The 15,383-nt window shown below is 40.8% G+C and overlaps 1 protein-coding gene across 1 annotated transcript in view; it reads left to right on the top strand.

The window, feature by feature from the left end:
- Positions 1–15,383, top strand: part of nmbr (neuromedin B receptor) — an 87,143-nt gene that overhangs the window by 31,169 nt on the left and 40,591 nt on the right. Inside the window, exons 2-3 of the mRNA XM_006793576.3 lie at positions 11,132–11,273; positions 12,447–12,662. Of these exons, the coding sequence (XP_006793639.2) occupies positions 11,132–11,273; positions 12,447–12,662 (358 nt within the window). The remainder of the gene's footprint in view (positions 1–11,131; positions 11,274–12,446; positions 12,663–15,383) is intronic.

The following is a 15,383-nucleotide window of genomic DNA, read 5'->3' as shown; positions in this document are numbered from 1 at the left end:
ACTTGAAAACGAGTGGGAGGAGACTTTGACAGATGATGTGACATTCTTCTCTCCTTCTCCATACTTTCTCTGCCCATCATTCTGGTATGAGTTCATCTTGGTTTCATCTCTCCAAAGATTTTTTCTCCCTCCAAGTCCAGTGTGGCCTAGGAGGTGCAATGAGATGTTCAGCCTATGTAGCGGCAACAAATAAAAACTTGACAAGATTAACTTGTCAACATTTTGCTTCGTATGTGCCATCTCCTCTGTTAGTTGTGAGTATGCTAAAATACAGTATCCACACACAACCGTGGAGATGTTTAGCTGATTACAGAATCCATCTGTGGAGGGAAGGTAGAAATGAGCCAAGTAACAGTCAGCCAGCAAGAGAAAATCAGGCTGCTGGACAGACTTGTTGAAAATCTGTTGGCTTCACAGTGTGATGCACTGAGCGCCTCTCAAGTCATTTCTTAATTTGAAACTGCACCACCACACTGCTCTTAGCAACAACAGCTTCCTGACATAAATGAATGTGAAGCACTGTGTCAATCTCTGTGAATAGATTAAAGTTTAGAATAACATGAAGCAGGTATGAATCCAGCAGGTGTGATGAATGAAGGGTTTCAGAAGCAGAAGGTCGCTGGTAGCGTGACAGTCTCTTCAGGCTTGTTCTGTATAAACAACTGAGATAAATGCTGAAGGTTCCCACTAAGTTTGTTTTTATCTTCTAAAGCAGAAATTAAATCAGACATTGTTGATATTGTACTCTGCAGTGGAGTTGACTCATAATTACACAACCTGTTTTTATGGAAATTACATGTTTTGGTCTGTGTTTGAGGGACACATAACTGCTGTCTGGAGATTTTTCATAAAGTTTATTCCAAAAAGTTTCAGTAAGTTAACAAACACAGTTCTCACTACAGTTGCTTTATTGGTGTCTTGTTCTCGGACATTTTAGACGTTGATGGGATTTCTTTACTTGAACGACTGAGCATGCGACAGTCAATCCTTCTTTAAAGGTTTAGGAAAAGATGATTTACCACTAAAAGCTCTGTTTTATTGGTTTTATGCACGATGACCCCTGTCAGAGGATAGCCTAGAAAAATATGTAGTCCAGCCACTAAATATACAGACTAAATCTGCAGAAGCACAGCAGTTTTGGTGGGATGTGTTAATAAAGAGAGGAAATGAAACAAATAAACTATGTTAAAACTGAGCACTGATAATGAAGCCACTCTTCTGTCTGGTAATTATCTTTTTGCATCTGCATGGATATATCCATAGATCTTCACATCTCTTTGAGTCACAGTATCCTTGTGAGACTCAGGTGAAACTATCATATTCTCCTCTGCATGAAACTGAAAAAGAACACCAGCAGAAACTCTGAGAATCATCTTTAGCTGAGTTGAACTTTGCTGCAGGTGACCTGTGATGACAGCTTCTGTTGTTCAGTCACTGGATAAAAGCCAGACTTTAGAAAAGCATCTGTCCTGCTGGGATGATGTTGTGAATTGCAGGTTTCAGGGCCCAAACTCAGGACTCTAAAAGTCAGGCAGAAAGTAACAAAAAATGGACCTTTTATTGAGTTGATGGACAGTCAAGCAACAAGGAAAAAGAATTTCAGTGACTAGCCAGACCGCAGATGAAGGCAGGTAAACAGATGCTCTGACAAAGAACAAGAAGAGACAGGACTATTTACACACTCTGAGGGCTAATCAGAAGAGTTGAAAACAGCAGGGAAACAAGGGGCAACTGAACACAATCAAGGAAATGAATAGATAGAAAGGAAAAAATCAAGACAGTGCACGGGAGAAATTGACAACAAGTAAAAGTAAGTAAAACAGGAAATAAGAGGACCAAACTTAACAAGGACAAGAAAACTCAGACACAATACACAGAGAGCCACGGGAACGCTGGAATAACAACCGAGGACAAAAGAACTGTCGCTATAGAGCCAGCATTACTCAAATAATAAAATTGTAATATTCAAGAAACATGAGGTCTTACTCTTGAAAACAGAAATTAAAAAACCTAAATGGAAGCTAATCCTGAAAAGCAGAATAAGGAACAAAATACAAAGACCGTCACACATGAAGACTTGAAAACGAGTGGGAGGAGACTTCAGAACGGAAATTAAAAACCAAACATGATTTAATTTTGGCTGATCTCACATTGACGATCTGACATGCCCGGAAAGCTTCCAGATGGGTCTCACGCTGATTTCTGGCACCGAATACTTTGTGATTTCATGTTGGATGTCAAACTTGCCCTGAGACAAGAAATAAAGATTTTAGATTCGATTTCACATCCTAACAGAGCACATGCTGCATTTGCAACTATTTACCTCTTTACCTCGGCATCTGCGTATATGGCCCAAAAATGTTGTACCTGGACACCCAAATTAAGACTTTCAAAAAAGGGCAACTTGTGTCACGATCTACCCTGAGAGCAGAAGGTGATTCTCTCACTTCTTCTCACACTAAAACTATGTTTTCTGTTTGGGTTACATCTGTGCACCCCCATTTTAACCATCCTAAATACATCTGCATCATCTTGTACTTTATATCCATTTTTCCATCCAGCTTATTCAGCCAGGGGACACGGCTTTAAACTCTGAGCTCCTATATGACATAAATAATAAATAAATGATTGCATTAATAAAACATGAAGTGTGCTACAGTGATATGATGTAAGATTTATGGGTGAGTGTGAGGTCCATGAATGAATCTTTGTGCAGACCAGTCCAAAATCCCCCTGAGCCCGTCTGTCAGTCACTGAATGTACAGCAGGGTAGAGAGACCAGGTTTGAGTCCTGAATATGAAATTGTACCGAGTCACAACGCAAATCTGTGACATGCTGGATGGGCCAGCTCTGGAAACAGTCTACTTTTTATTAACATTCTGACAGTTTAACACAAGCAACAGCAGGACAGAGACTTAGTGCAGCATCTTTGTAGAGATGATTTTGTACAGTCCCCCCCCCCCCGGACAGATTTTAACTGCAGAAAGGAGCCAAAAAGTTTTCTTTCATACTCCTGCTCCTGAGAGCAATGAAACCAGGAAGGCCAAAAATCCGTATCGAAATAAAACTGAAAAACGATACTTTAGCGGTGACCGCAGAGCAGCTCGGCAGGGAATAAAATGAATGGCATCCATAAACCAGTGCTCTTGTAAAACAAGGGAACCTATTTCTTTACATGCTGTGGATGATGCTGACCTGACAAACACATTTAATTCCTTTTTTCCTCATTTTTAAAAAGATCTGACTTCTTAAATAATGTTTCCAGGCTGAGGGAGCCTCTCACACCTCGAATGAGTCATAATCATAAAAGATGAGGCTGTTCATGATTGATGTCAGATTAGATCCACTGCAGTTTGTTTATCATTCTAGACAGAGCACATAAGCATCTTGGAAAACCAAAATCTCACATGAGCATTTTGATTTGCAGATGAAGCCCCTGTGGATCAGAATATATTACACTTTTTAACTGATAGTATTCAGCAGGTTTCTGTAACTGGTTGTCTGTGGCTCTCCACAAGCCTGTGTTCCTTCTCCTCTGCTTCTATCATCTACACCAGGGGTGGGGATCTCCAGGCCTCAAGGGCCGGTGTCCTGCAGATTTTAGATGTGTTCTTGATCCAACACAGCTGATTTAAATGGCTAAATGACCTCCTCAGCATGCCTTGAAGTTCTCCAGAGGCCTGGTAATGGACTAATATTTTGATTCAGGAGTGTTGACCCAGGTTGTTGTTTAAAAATCTGCAGGACTCTGGCTCTTGAGGCCTGGAGGTCCCCACCCCTGATCTACACAGGCAGCTACAAACTTCTTTGCCATTTTCTGATGGCCATGCAGCCTCCTCTTCAGGGTTCACCGTGAGGTCATAGTGATGCTCTGCCTGCAGTGCTCAGGTGGCGTAATGAAAACTTTGTTGACCTTAATGTGATTAACACTAAGAAAATAATCGATGATTTCCAGAATGACAGCAGAACGTCAAAAGCTGGAATCATACACTGCGGAAAAGTCTAAATAAATCCGATGCAGACAAAGTCAGTGATTAAACTAGGAAAACAAAGAATTTACTTGTTGCACACTATTTCTTACCATTTCTAAAAATATCTTGTGTCATTTCTTTATTATTTTACAGAAAGTCTTTTAACATTTTCTTTCATGTGCTGGTTCAGTGGGCTTTCTGTGAAAGACAGGGACAGTCTCAATAGCATTGTGAAACTCAAAGATCTCAGCTCCATTTGGGAGAAAGTAAAAGGTTTCATTCATCGATCTGAGCACGCTCTTTCACATGAATTTGTTTTATTGCCCTCAGGTCAGTGCTATCATGCAGCCTTTAGAAAAACAAAGCACTTCTCAAATTGTTTCATACTTTCTTCTATTCAGCTGATAAATGTCAAGAGAGGCTCTTTGTTTTTATTCATCTGGTTATGAATAGGTTGATGTGTGGAGTTCTGCTCGGAGACCACAACGTCAAGCTGCTCACTGGCAAACTGAATGTTGAATGCTAGACGTCTATATTATGTTCTATAATCTATCTTTAATCTATTTAATTTATCTATCCATTATAATGGTGGACTGACAAACAGAATTGCCCATTGTGGAATAAATGAAGTTTTCTGAATCTGAATCTTTATTTTAAATTTGGTTATGGTACCCTAGACGAACCACAGCATGGCCAACTAATATCATGCCTTATGCTCATGCTAGCTTTTCACAGTGACAGTTTACTGGAACACCCGAATAATTACCACAGACTGAACATAAACATGGTCACAAGTCAGTATGTTTATTTCATAACCAAGAATAAACCTCTGTGGCTGAAACACAAAGCTAAAAAGTGCCAAAAACTGAAGTTCATTGATGGACACTTGCTGCCTCCAAAAGTGAGTCAGTCTGGATAGGCTCCCAAGTATTACAGCTGAAATAAATATCTTTACATCTTGATATAAAAACTGTTATTTCATAAATGTCATGGTTGTCAATGTCATGTCATGATCCAGTTTTTCTAGTTTGCTGTTCTCTGTCCTCAGTTATCTTTTTGGTTATGTGGGTCCTAGGTCTAGGTTCTTGGTTATGATTTAGTCCTCGAGTTTCAGTTCATGTCTGTTTTCACTTAGTATTCTGCCTTGGGTTATTTGGTGTAGTGTCTTGTTGTTTTTCTTGGCTTTCCCCTTGTTTTCCGTGTCCATGGAAGTTTTCCCGGGTGTAGTTGTTCTCAGGTTTTGTTACTTTCTGTTTTATTTTGTCTTGTTAGTTAGATTCTGTTCAGCTGTGTCTCATTTTCCCCACTGTGTCCTCTCTTTCTAACTACCTCATCTGTCTATTTAAGGCCTCAGTTTCCCAAAGGTCTTTGTTTTTCTACATGGTGCACTCCTCTGGGGGTGTTTCTTTTGGCTCAAAAGATGCATGTCTGGCTCAGTTTTGCTTTGTATTTTCTGTGAGTTCTAGCAATTAAGCTATTCTTTCCTGTCTGCTACACAGCGTATCATGACAAAAATCTCTTATTTTACTTTTGCTAAGGTGTAAAGTTTGAGCTAACAGGTGCGGCTGTAGCTGCTAGCTATCTGCTAGCCTTTCATTTAGCTAATTGAAGTCACTGTACTGTATTAATGCTGTTTGTCTGGCAAATATTGCGTGCTGGAGTTTTAATGAGTGAATTTTCTGGATGTTATTTCTGTTACGTAGCATTAATGTGCCAGCGTCTGTCTGTATGATGCAAGTGTTCAGTTGATAGATATTGCTAACCAACCTTGCTAATATTCCAGACTGATGTGAGGCAAACTGGTTCACAGGTTCAACATTTTAGCTCTATAGTTTTAGGCAGGACTCAGACATGCTTTAGATGTTATCAGTAAAATCTGAAAATCGTTTCTAAAAACCTACAGGAAATGTGTGGCATGAACTGCAGTATTGTAACCTCAAGAAAATAAAAGCTGACTCTTTTCACCTTGGTGGGTTAAAGCAACTTATCGTTAATGTTTTTTAATTGGAGGAAGGAAGACAGAGCAGCTCCTTTCAGGTTAAATGAAACTATTAAAAAAAATGTAATGTAACTTTATGCTATCAAACTAGTGGACAAGGGTGGTCTTAATGGGACAGATCAAAGTGACATCTGATATAACCTCTAAATTGTAGCCTCAGACAGCAATCCAGGGACAAGCTAAAACAAAAGGATCCCTTTGTCCTCTGCATAGCAGGGAATGCGATGGGATGTTAGATCAATTTCCAAAGACAACTAGTGTCAAGAGAAATCAAAATAATACCGAAAATTGAACCTTGGGGTACACCACAGATTTCAGATAATGATGAAAATTAAAACCAACTCAGTGTGGCAAAGTTAATGCAAACCTGTGTTTCAAGAAGGGCTATCAAAATAGCATCATCAACACATGTTAAAAACAAAAAAGTTTAACTTTGATGCAGAGAAAGCACAGAACATGGTGATATAAAGTGGAACTTCTTCCACTTCTTGTTTCTCTGTAGATGTGTTTTGCTTATTTGTATTTTTCCCACCTAAAGTCAGCAGTCTCATAGAACTCTATCAAAACTAACAGCCATCCTCATCCAGCTAGAGAGAAATAACACATGGCTGTTGGTCACTGGTATAAATTGCTGTGTCCCTGTCAGCTGAATGACTGATCTGCTTGGCCTAATGAGGAATTTAAAATTCAGCTCCACGATTACACATAAAGAATAATTGGGATTAGTGTGACAAAGTACTATTGTGTCCCCTCCCCTGCCACCCGATGGATGATGTGGTTTCTCATTAAGTAACAAAGAGACTGGAGCCGCTAGTGCCAGCAAAAGAAAATGATGTGGTTATTAAATGATTTATGTTTGCATTCAGTGCAAAAATATGAAGTGTGATCAGTGGTTAATGCAGTAATGATTTTTAGTCTTTGCACAGTGGCAGGACCTTGATGTCTAATTTGAAATTGTTTTTATAGAAATAGTTAAATAGTTTTTTTTAGTATTCTGTTCATTTTGCAGAATAATACAAAGTCATTTCAGGGCTGAATCCTTCAGTCCCTCGCATCCACTGTTGGACTGCCTCCTCACGGCCACAGGTTGGACTAAACTGCTTCTACTGCACAGGGAAGCAATACACCATTGGGGGTGTACTCTTCAGACCTGCTGCAAAGTGCTTCACCTGTGTTTGTATGAGTTTGATGAAGACTAACAGGGTTGGGGGTACCGCTTACCTTCAGCAATGAGCCCATTTTTTTCAGCATTGTTTGCTTCAGTAGAGGGAGACTCTTGACAGGCACCGCATGGAGGAAGTATGCGTCATTGTGCTTGCATTAGCTCTGTTTCCAGCTGTTTTATGACCATTTTCAAATAGAATATGAAAGACATTTTAATGCTTTGCTGATGTGGAAAAGCTGGAATATCTTGATAAGCATAAAAACAAAAGTTACAAGATTTGTGTTGAGCACATGTTTTCTTTAAGTGATTTCTTCTTGTGGAAGGTTTTAATGTCACACAAGGAGCATCATCTACAGTTTATCTGATGCACATATGAAAGTAGCGGATAGAGAATATAAATACATTTAAATAAAAAAGCATTGTGTTTATTGTCCTTTTTCTTTAGCCTTCATTACATGTTTAGCTACAACACTCTGATTAAACATACCAAGGAAAGAAATACACTCTTTGTTGAACATAATTTAATATTTTAACTGTCTCTAATGGGTGTGGTATTAATGCTCCTATGTGTTTGTTGCTTGTGTTTGGTTTTGATTGTGATGCACTCTTTGTCTTTGAGTGTGAAGTTCTTTGTGTGTGTCTATTCTGTCGTTTTGCCTATGTTAAGTGTTTTCATGTGTCTGCACTGTCCTGGTTAGTTATAGTTCCTCACTTCCTGTTTTGTTTTGGTAGTCTTTTGAGCTCCTGTGTGGATTTTTTTTTTTTTTTAGCTCATTGTTCACTCAGTACTGTGAGTTCATACTTGTCTTCATTCATAGATGATTTGTGTAACTCTGAGCCTAGGTGCTGTAGCACTAACGGGTCTAATCTTGTTGCCCTTATTGGAACCCAGTTTTACTCTTGATTTTGGTGTTGCATTCTAAAACAGATTGTTAGTAATTGTAAAGTGTGCCTGATATGAGACCTGACCATCCTCAGCATTATAATAGATGAGTTCTAACAATATTGCAGTGGCTAATCTTAATTATCACTATGAGTTCTTTCTGATGAATATGTTCTCATCAAAGAGGTTCAAGAGATAAATACTGATGTGTAGAAAGTGTGAAATGTAAAAAAATAGAGTATGTATATATATATATATATATATATACATACACATATATATGTATTAGGGCTGCTCGATTATGGCAAAAATGATAATCACGATTATTTTCACTGAAATTGAGATCTCGATTATTTGACAATATTTATTTAACAATAACAATGTATTGAATAATAACTTTAAAGATTGTCAAAAATAATATAAAATAGTGTGCAAATACTGATAACAGTGCAAATGTTTGCAATATAAAAAATAAATGAAAAATGTAAACATCTATGTTTAGTGAACTTTGCAGTGTTGCTCTGTGGTGCAGCTACGACACTGTAGCAAAGTTTACACACTATGTCTACTTGATCCACGTCTGACTCCGCGAACCCATAATGTTTCCACATCACTGAAGTTTTTTTTACCTCTCTTTTCAACCAACGGCAGTCACTCTCCTCTCCAAATAACTTCTGCTTAGCTTTCCGAGCTTCCCTCGGGTCCTCTTAATCAGTGGTCCCCAACCCCTGGGCCTCGGACCGGTACCGGTCCGTGAGTCGTTTGGTACCGGGCTGCGAGAGTTGAGGCTCAGGTGTGAAATGTATAGTTTTCAGGGTTTTTATCGGTTTTCAGCGTTATTTTGTTATTGTTTTTATCGTTTACTCGGTTTTCCTTGGTACGGAGCCCCGCAGGGGACATGGGAGAAAAAAAAATTAAGACGGACTTTTGCGAGATCTCGCAAAACTAACTTGGGATCTCGCAAAAGTTTTGCGAGATCTCGCAAAAGTTTTAGCCGCATTCTTTGGCCTTCGACCTCCCGTTAGCTCGAAGCTAATGGGAGGTCGAGATCTACTACAGCCGGGAGGAACACCACTTTCCCGGCACATCGTGCCTCGACCTCCCGGTCGGCCTCGAGCCGGCGTCCGAAGAATGCGGCTAAAACTTTTGCGAGATCCCGAGTTTGTTTTGCGAGATCTCGCAAAAGTCCATCGTAATTGTTTTTCTCCCATGTCCCCTGCGGGGCTCCGTACCTTGGTCTTTTCACGTGTGTTATGAATAAATTTTCTTTTTTTTGGTACCGGTACTAGTGTTATTTTGTTGTATTTATCTGCGACACCTTAAAGGCCGGTCCATGAAAATATTGTCGGGCATAAACCGGTCCGTGGCGCAAAAAAGGTTGGGGACCGCTGCTCTTAATTGTTGTGACACGTGTTCGAAATGCAGAGAGGTGCGCTCGATTTGCCACACGGAGCAGCGTGAGAGTAAAGCACGAGGGACGGGCTAATAATCGGCTCAGTCATTTTTAATGATCGTTGAAAGCCCAGATTGTAATCGTGATTAAAATTTGATTAATTGAGCAGCCCTAATATATATCTATATATCTATATCTCAATATATCTATCTGAGGGTTGTAAATATTTAGAAGTGAACTGTAGGTCAAATTATATTATTTGCATCTTAGACTGATAAGAGTTCATTCCATTGTTCAGATGAGGTGCATCTCTCTTAACGTGAGAGCACATTATTATCTTCCAGTTTCACTGGGATGTTAATCTGTCCGTGCAGTGCAGTCATCAAATGCATGACAGCAGCAGATAGGAAGTTGAAACTACTTTTACAAACAGGTAGAAATGGCCGAGGGGCAAAGTGAGTGGATGAGCTTCAGTCAGTGTGAGAGTGGCAGGAATCAGAAGTGAGTGGAGCAAAAGGGCAGGAGAAAGTCAAGAAACAGGCAGGGAGGCAAAACCTGGCAGCTGATCAGAGAGGAAAGGACGCCGAAGCTGCAGCAGGTACATGATAACAGAGAGCCAGGAGTATGTTATTATGATTGAGATAATGCTGTCAGACACCAGAAGCCAATGAAAACGCCTGCAGATGTCTCACATTGTCCTGTGGAAGTTGGATAAAATGAACACCAACTTAAACATTTGACATCATTCCTCCAACCAGCAGCTACACAGCAAACAGAGTTAACCCCTGAATTATTTAGTTGATGTTTACAGTCATTTAAATAAATTCCCACCCTTCAAACAAGCCTTAAAGTATGAATATTTTAGCTGTTATGACTACAAAAGCAAATCTCCATGTTTCTTCATCCCTGTGTGCAGAGACTGAGACATACAGCTATGTGAAAACAGTTTTCAGTCGTCTGTGTAGACAAAGAAACCCTTACTGTAAGGAGGGAGCAAATACCTGTTAATGCATTTGGTTAGTTGATCCTTAACAGGCATGAGTACAGTTGTAAATGTTTTTGCAGTTTGCTGATCTGGAGTGTTTAGATGTGTTTTAACATAATGCTGCAGAAAAGTGAGCTTGAATTCGTCCACAATGATGTGATGGACTGAAAATCACACAGAAAACAAATCTAAAAGTTATTGATGCTAAACATAAATCTACAAACGACTGAAAAATGTTGTGTTCTGCAGTCTTGAGACTGAAGAAGTCACTTGGATGAGAGACAAAATGTTTCTCCCGCTGAAAATGCTACGTCCAGATGAACAGAATCAACTTTGTGCGATATCCTTAGCTGGATGGCTGGGCATGTTACAATTACATGGACAATTACTGAATCATTGGAATGAGGGGAGTTTGGAAGGTGTGAGGAATCAGGTAGCTGAAAATGGGAAGAATGAAAAGACTGGAGAGGAGCAGTGAGGGAGCGAGCTACTTGTGGAGAAAGTGTAAGACTTTAAGTTTGCTGCTGTTACCCTGATGTTTCATCAGTGTCCACAATGAAGAGCAGCTTGTGCCCGTTTTGAACTGTGAACTGGGCTGTAAATGTTTTTCTTTCACATAAGATTTTAAATAAGTTAACTGGTTTTGTTACCTTGGTACATGTAAAGTGTTTTATCATGTTCTTGTTGTTTTATTCCATAAACGTTTTACTGACATTTTCCTCCATCCCTTGCAGGTATAAGGCCATAGTAAACCCCATGGACATCCAGACATCCAGCGCTGTCTTCTGGACGTGTCTGAAAGCTGTTTCTATCTGGTTGCTTTCCGTCCTGCTGGCTGTTCCTGAGGCTATTTTCTCTCAAGTTGTCTCCATGCAGGTACCATAACGTACATCAACTCCTGCAAACAGTACTAGTATTATAAGTTTCAAGTTTTATTGTCGTATACAGATAAACAGTGTAGCCACATTTACCCGTAATGAAATTCTTTGGCTCATTCTCCTCAGCTTTACATGAACATATAGAAAGTGTGCAGTTACATTAAGAAGAAAACAACAAGACAACAACAACTACAACTACAACAACAAATAACAAAATACAAAACTATAAAATATTAAGAGAATTTAAGACAGTTATTTGGTATTTACATTTTGTGCAAAAAAACTTGCGCAGTGAGGATTTTAAAGTGGTTAAAGTGACAGTGTGTGTAGAGTCCAGTAGTTGTAGTGAGTGTGTAATAGTGTGTGCAGAATGTCAGCAGTTCAAAAGCCTGATGGCTTGTGGGTAGAGATCTCTGTGTCTGCTAGTGCGGGTCTGAATGCTCCTGAACCACCACCTATCATCACCAATTTCAGGAGCGGGACCACGCCTCATTCACGCCTCTTCTGGCCTCAGACTATATATATATTCATGCCTCCCCCCCCTTTTTCCTTCTCTTCTACTCTTCTCATTTTCCTTCTTTCACTTCTCGTTAGTACAAGACCTTCCCCAAACCGCAGCACCAGTTCATAGTTCCTCAGCCTTCATCGCTTATCGTTACTGAGGATGTGGTCCCAGCTATTGAAGTACTAGTGATACAAGTATTAGAAAATTCTGCACTGGCCTCAGCATCAGACCCTCTGGAGAGAAATGTGCAATGTCATTGGAGTGTAAAACGCTGTGGTAAACGTTTCACTTTACAGTCCATGTTCCCCTCCTTTACCCGAACACGTCTTCACACTCCCCCCTTGCCCCAGTGGCCACAGGCTGGGCATCGATCTGCTGTGTTTTCACGCTGGGATGGTGGATGACGAGAGCTGATGAAATGTCTCTGCTCGCTGATGTAAGAAACGTATTAGGGCAATCTCACGCAGGGTGACACAAAACAACCAGGATCGTTGTTTCTGAGCGATTTATAGAATATTAACATGCTGCGTTTCCTCTGTCATAGGAAACATTTAGTTTGTGTACCTGCTGCGTCCATGCTGTTGGAAACGAGTTTCTGGTTTTCATTCTGCCCCCCCCTCTTTGTCCTCTCTCCTTTCCTAATTTCCTCTCCTTGTTTCCTCTCAGGGTCACAGGGACAACACAAATGTTACCTTTGTGAACTGCGTGCCCTACCCGCTGTCCAATCAGATGCATCCTAAGATCCACTCAGTGATGATCTTCCTGGTTTACTTCCTCATCCCTCTGGCCATCATCTCTGTATACTACTACCACATCGCCCGCACGCTCATCAAGAGTGCCCATGACATGCCGGGGGAAGTCAGCGAGCACACCAAGAGACAGGTGACCGCTGGATGATGAGTGGATGAGTGAATGAGTGTCACGTTGTGCCATGGAGAATTTCTCTGGACCACAAAGAAAACAAAGCTGTGAAGTCACGCAGGAGCAAAGTGAGTTAATAGCCTCCTGTGATTTGTGAATCTTGGGGGAGATAAAGCCTCTGTAGTTATGTTTAGGTGGGATCGATTCGGACGTGATGCTTTTTGCACCCACACCTCCCGTTCTCGGCAGCTTTGGAGGCCTCGGTAAACAGCTTGGTCACGAGGGAGGCTCGGCGCAGGGCCTGCGCCAGCCGAAATGAGTAATCCCTTTACACAAGCTTTATCTTCACAGATGGAGGAGAGGTCAGGAGGAGGGGAAGGCTGAATTATTAAAGCCCAACCGGCAGCAGTTCAGATCAGGTGTGCACACTCGGTGAAGGAGTGGCAGAGCTGGGAGTCCCTGCTGTGTCTCCAGAGCATATGCTGATAATAATCAGTGCTGATGGAAAGTCCAGTTTAATGTCCTTCATCACTCTAATGCAATCAGAGTCTGGTCATACTCACCATGCTGAGTTTCTCTTGAAAAGAAAAGTTTTTACTTCCTGTTTTTCCAGCCATCAGTCAGAACCGACACTTCCTGGAGGTTTTCCACATTAAAAGCCTGATTCTATGCGCCACCTGGAAGTCTTTTATTTTCCGTGAACTGTCTGTGCTGAGTGCAGTCAGTCAACCGTGAGTAGAGCTGTTAGCATTGACAGCAGAACCACTGACAGAGCTGACAGAGCCTGAGACAAGGTTTGTTTTGTTCTTTGGAGATTTGACTGGACAAAAACATTCAGATCACACTCCGGCAGCTCTGAAGTACTTAATGTTAACTTTTTCTCTTCTCAGTAAGACTTTACCTGGAGTCACTGTGAAGGTTGACAGGTGACAGAAATGTGTGTATCTCATGCATACTTCAGACCACATGCTGCTTTCACTGAGTTTGTGTTTCTGTAATCGAAGCTGATGGGTGTTTCCTTTTCATCTTCCTGATGCTGTCTTAACTGGAGGTGTACAAAGTGGTTTTATAAGGAGTAGAAACGAGCTCATGTGGATGGATGAGTTTCCAGTTTGCTCGTACACGACTCAGATTTGTTTCAGTTGAGTGAAACTTGATTTGGCAATGTCTCAGATCTCTTTCGACTTTGCATTTTTCTAATCACATTTAACTTCCGCTCAACTTGATTTGCCTTACTCTGGATCTGAACTGTGGTTGTTAAAACTGAGACGTGACAGTGACTGGCCTCAGACTTGGTCTGAGATCCCACTGAGCTCAGACTAATGACTTTGTCTCTGGGAGCAATGCGTGTTCAGCAGGACTGGTGTTGCAAGCTGATATAAAGGTTAAGAATTTGTGCTCCCTCTGCTCATTTTTGTTTGTAGTCATACTATAAATCTAGTTTCATAAAAAGGAAAAACAAATAAGTAAATAAATCAACACAAAATTATAGCCAATTTTTTTTTGTTTGCCTTTCCACCAGAGAGGAGTAATGAATTACAGTGGAACCAAGCCAGAATACTGTGCAAACACACAGACATGTTTTTCATGAAGGAGTTTAATAAGTGAACATGCCATTTTCCAGAAGTCCGGCTGCAGGCCTGAGCCTCGATGAACTCAGGGTTAGTGCAGTCCCTGCCTCCTGAATCAGCTCCTGACACAGGAGGAGGAGGACAATTACAGTGTGGCCCTGAAACATGAAAAACACTAATGATCTGCAGGGCTGTGAAGCACAGATGTGTGCAATTTGAACAATGATATAAATAAACAGCTTGTTAGAACAAATGATAGATAACCAAAATGTCCCCGAGCCCGTGGTTTAGGAAAAAACGAGGACAAAGCTTCCATTCAACTGTTACTGTGAGAGACACTCCAATCAATGTGGAGAATAAATACAGAGTTTTCATCCTCATCAGCTAAAGGCAGAGTTAGACCTCCCCTGTGGGGGTTTGTCCCTGAAACACTCGGATGCACACACTGACAGCAGATATCACAACTTCCTGCTTCCTGCTGGTCAGAGCAGTGACTTCTAAACTCTGCTGTTGGTTTGTGAAGCGCTTGGTAGTTTAAGGCTGAAACTCGTTTATGAAGTTTAACTTTTGTCTGGTTGCTGCTGTATTTTATTACATTACATTTACATATTCAAATCCTGCGTCTTGTACTAAAAGCCATAAAAGACTTTTTTCCATTTTGCAGGGGTTCCAGTCGAGTTTGCAAAATGTGAAAACACAGACGGCTCAAATGTTGAGCTTCCACATACCACAGAGAAATTAGGAGGTTGTCTGAATATGCCAAAAAAAAGGAATTAAACTAACAAAAGAATTTATATTAAAATGTTTAAAAGCCAGAATCATCATGTCAACCCAACCAACTTCAAGCTCTACTCATCAGCCTCATCAGGCCCTTCATGTTTTCTAGCAAGCAGCCGGCACGGTGCTCAGGTTGCTGTTGTTGTGGTCCCTGATATAAATAAGCTGCTTCCATGGAGAGGATCTTCTCTCACGGTCGGACTGGAGCGGCTGATTTCAGGCCTGGTTCTGCTCTGCAGGGTCGGTCTGAACAGGAGCTGGAGCAGATGAGAAGAGGTTTATGTGCACAACACGGATGAGAGAATCACCTCAGAATCAGCTAATCACATTGGACTGTTATTTATCACAAAGTATTTACTAATTCAATGAGGAAAGTGTGCACTGAAGGGAGCCT

Source organism: Neolamprologus brichardi, chromosome 15 (assembly GCF_056152115.1).
Source record: "Neolamprologus brichardi isolate AB-2024 chromosome 15, ASM5615211v1, whole genome shotgun sequence".
NCBI lineage: Eukaryota > Metazoa > Chordata > Actinopteri > Cichliformes > Cichlidae > Neolamprologus > Neolamprologus brichardi.
This window is presented reverse-complemented; position numbering and strand designations above follow the sequence as displayed.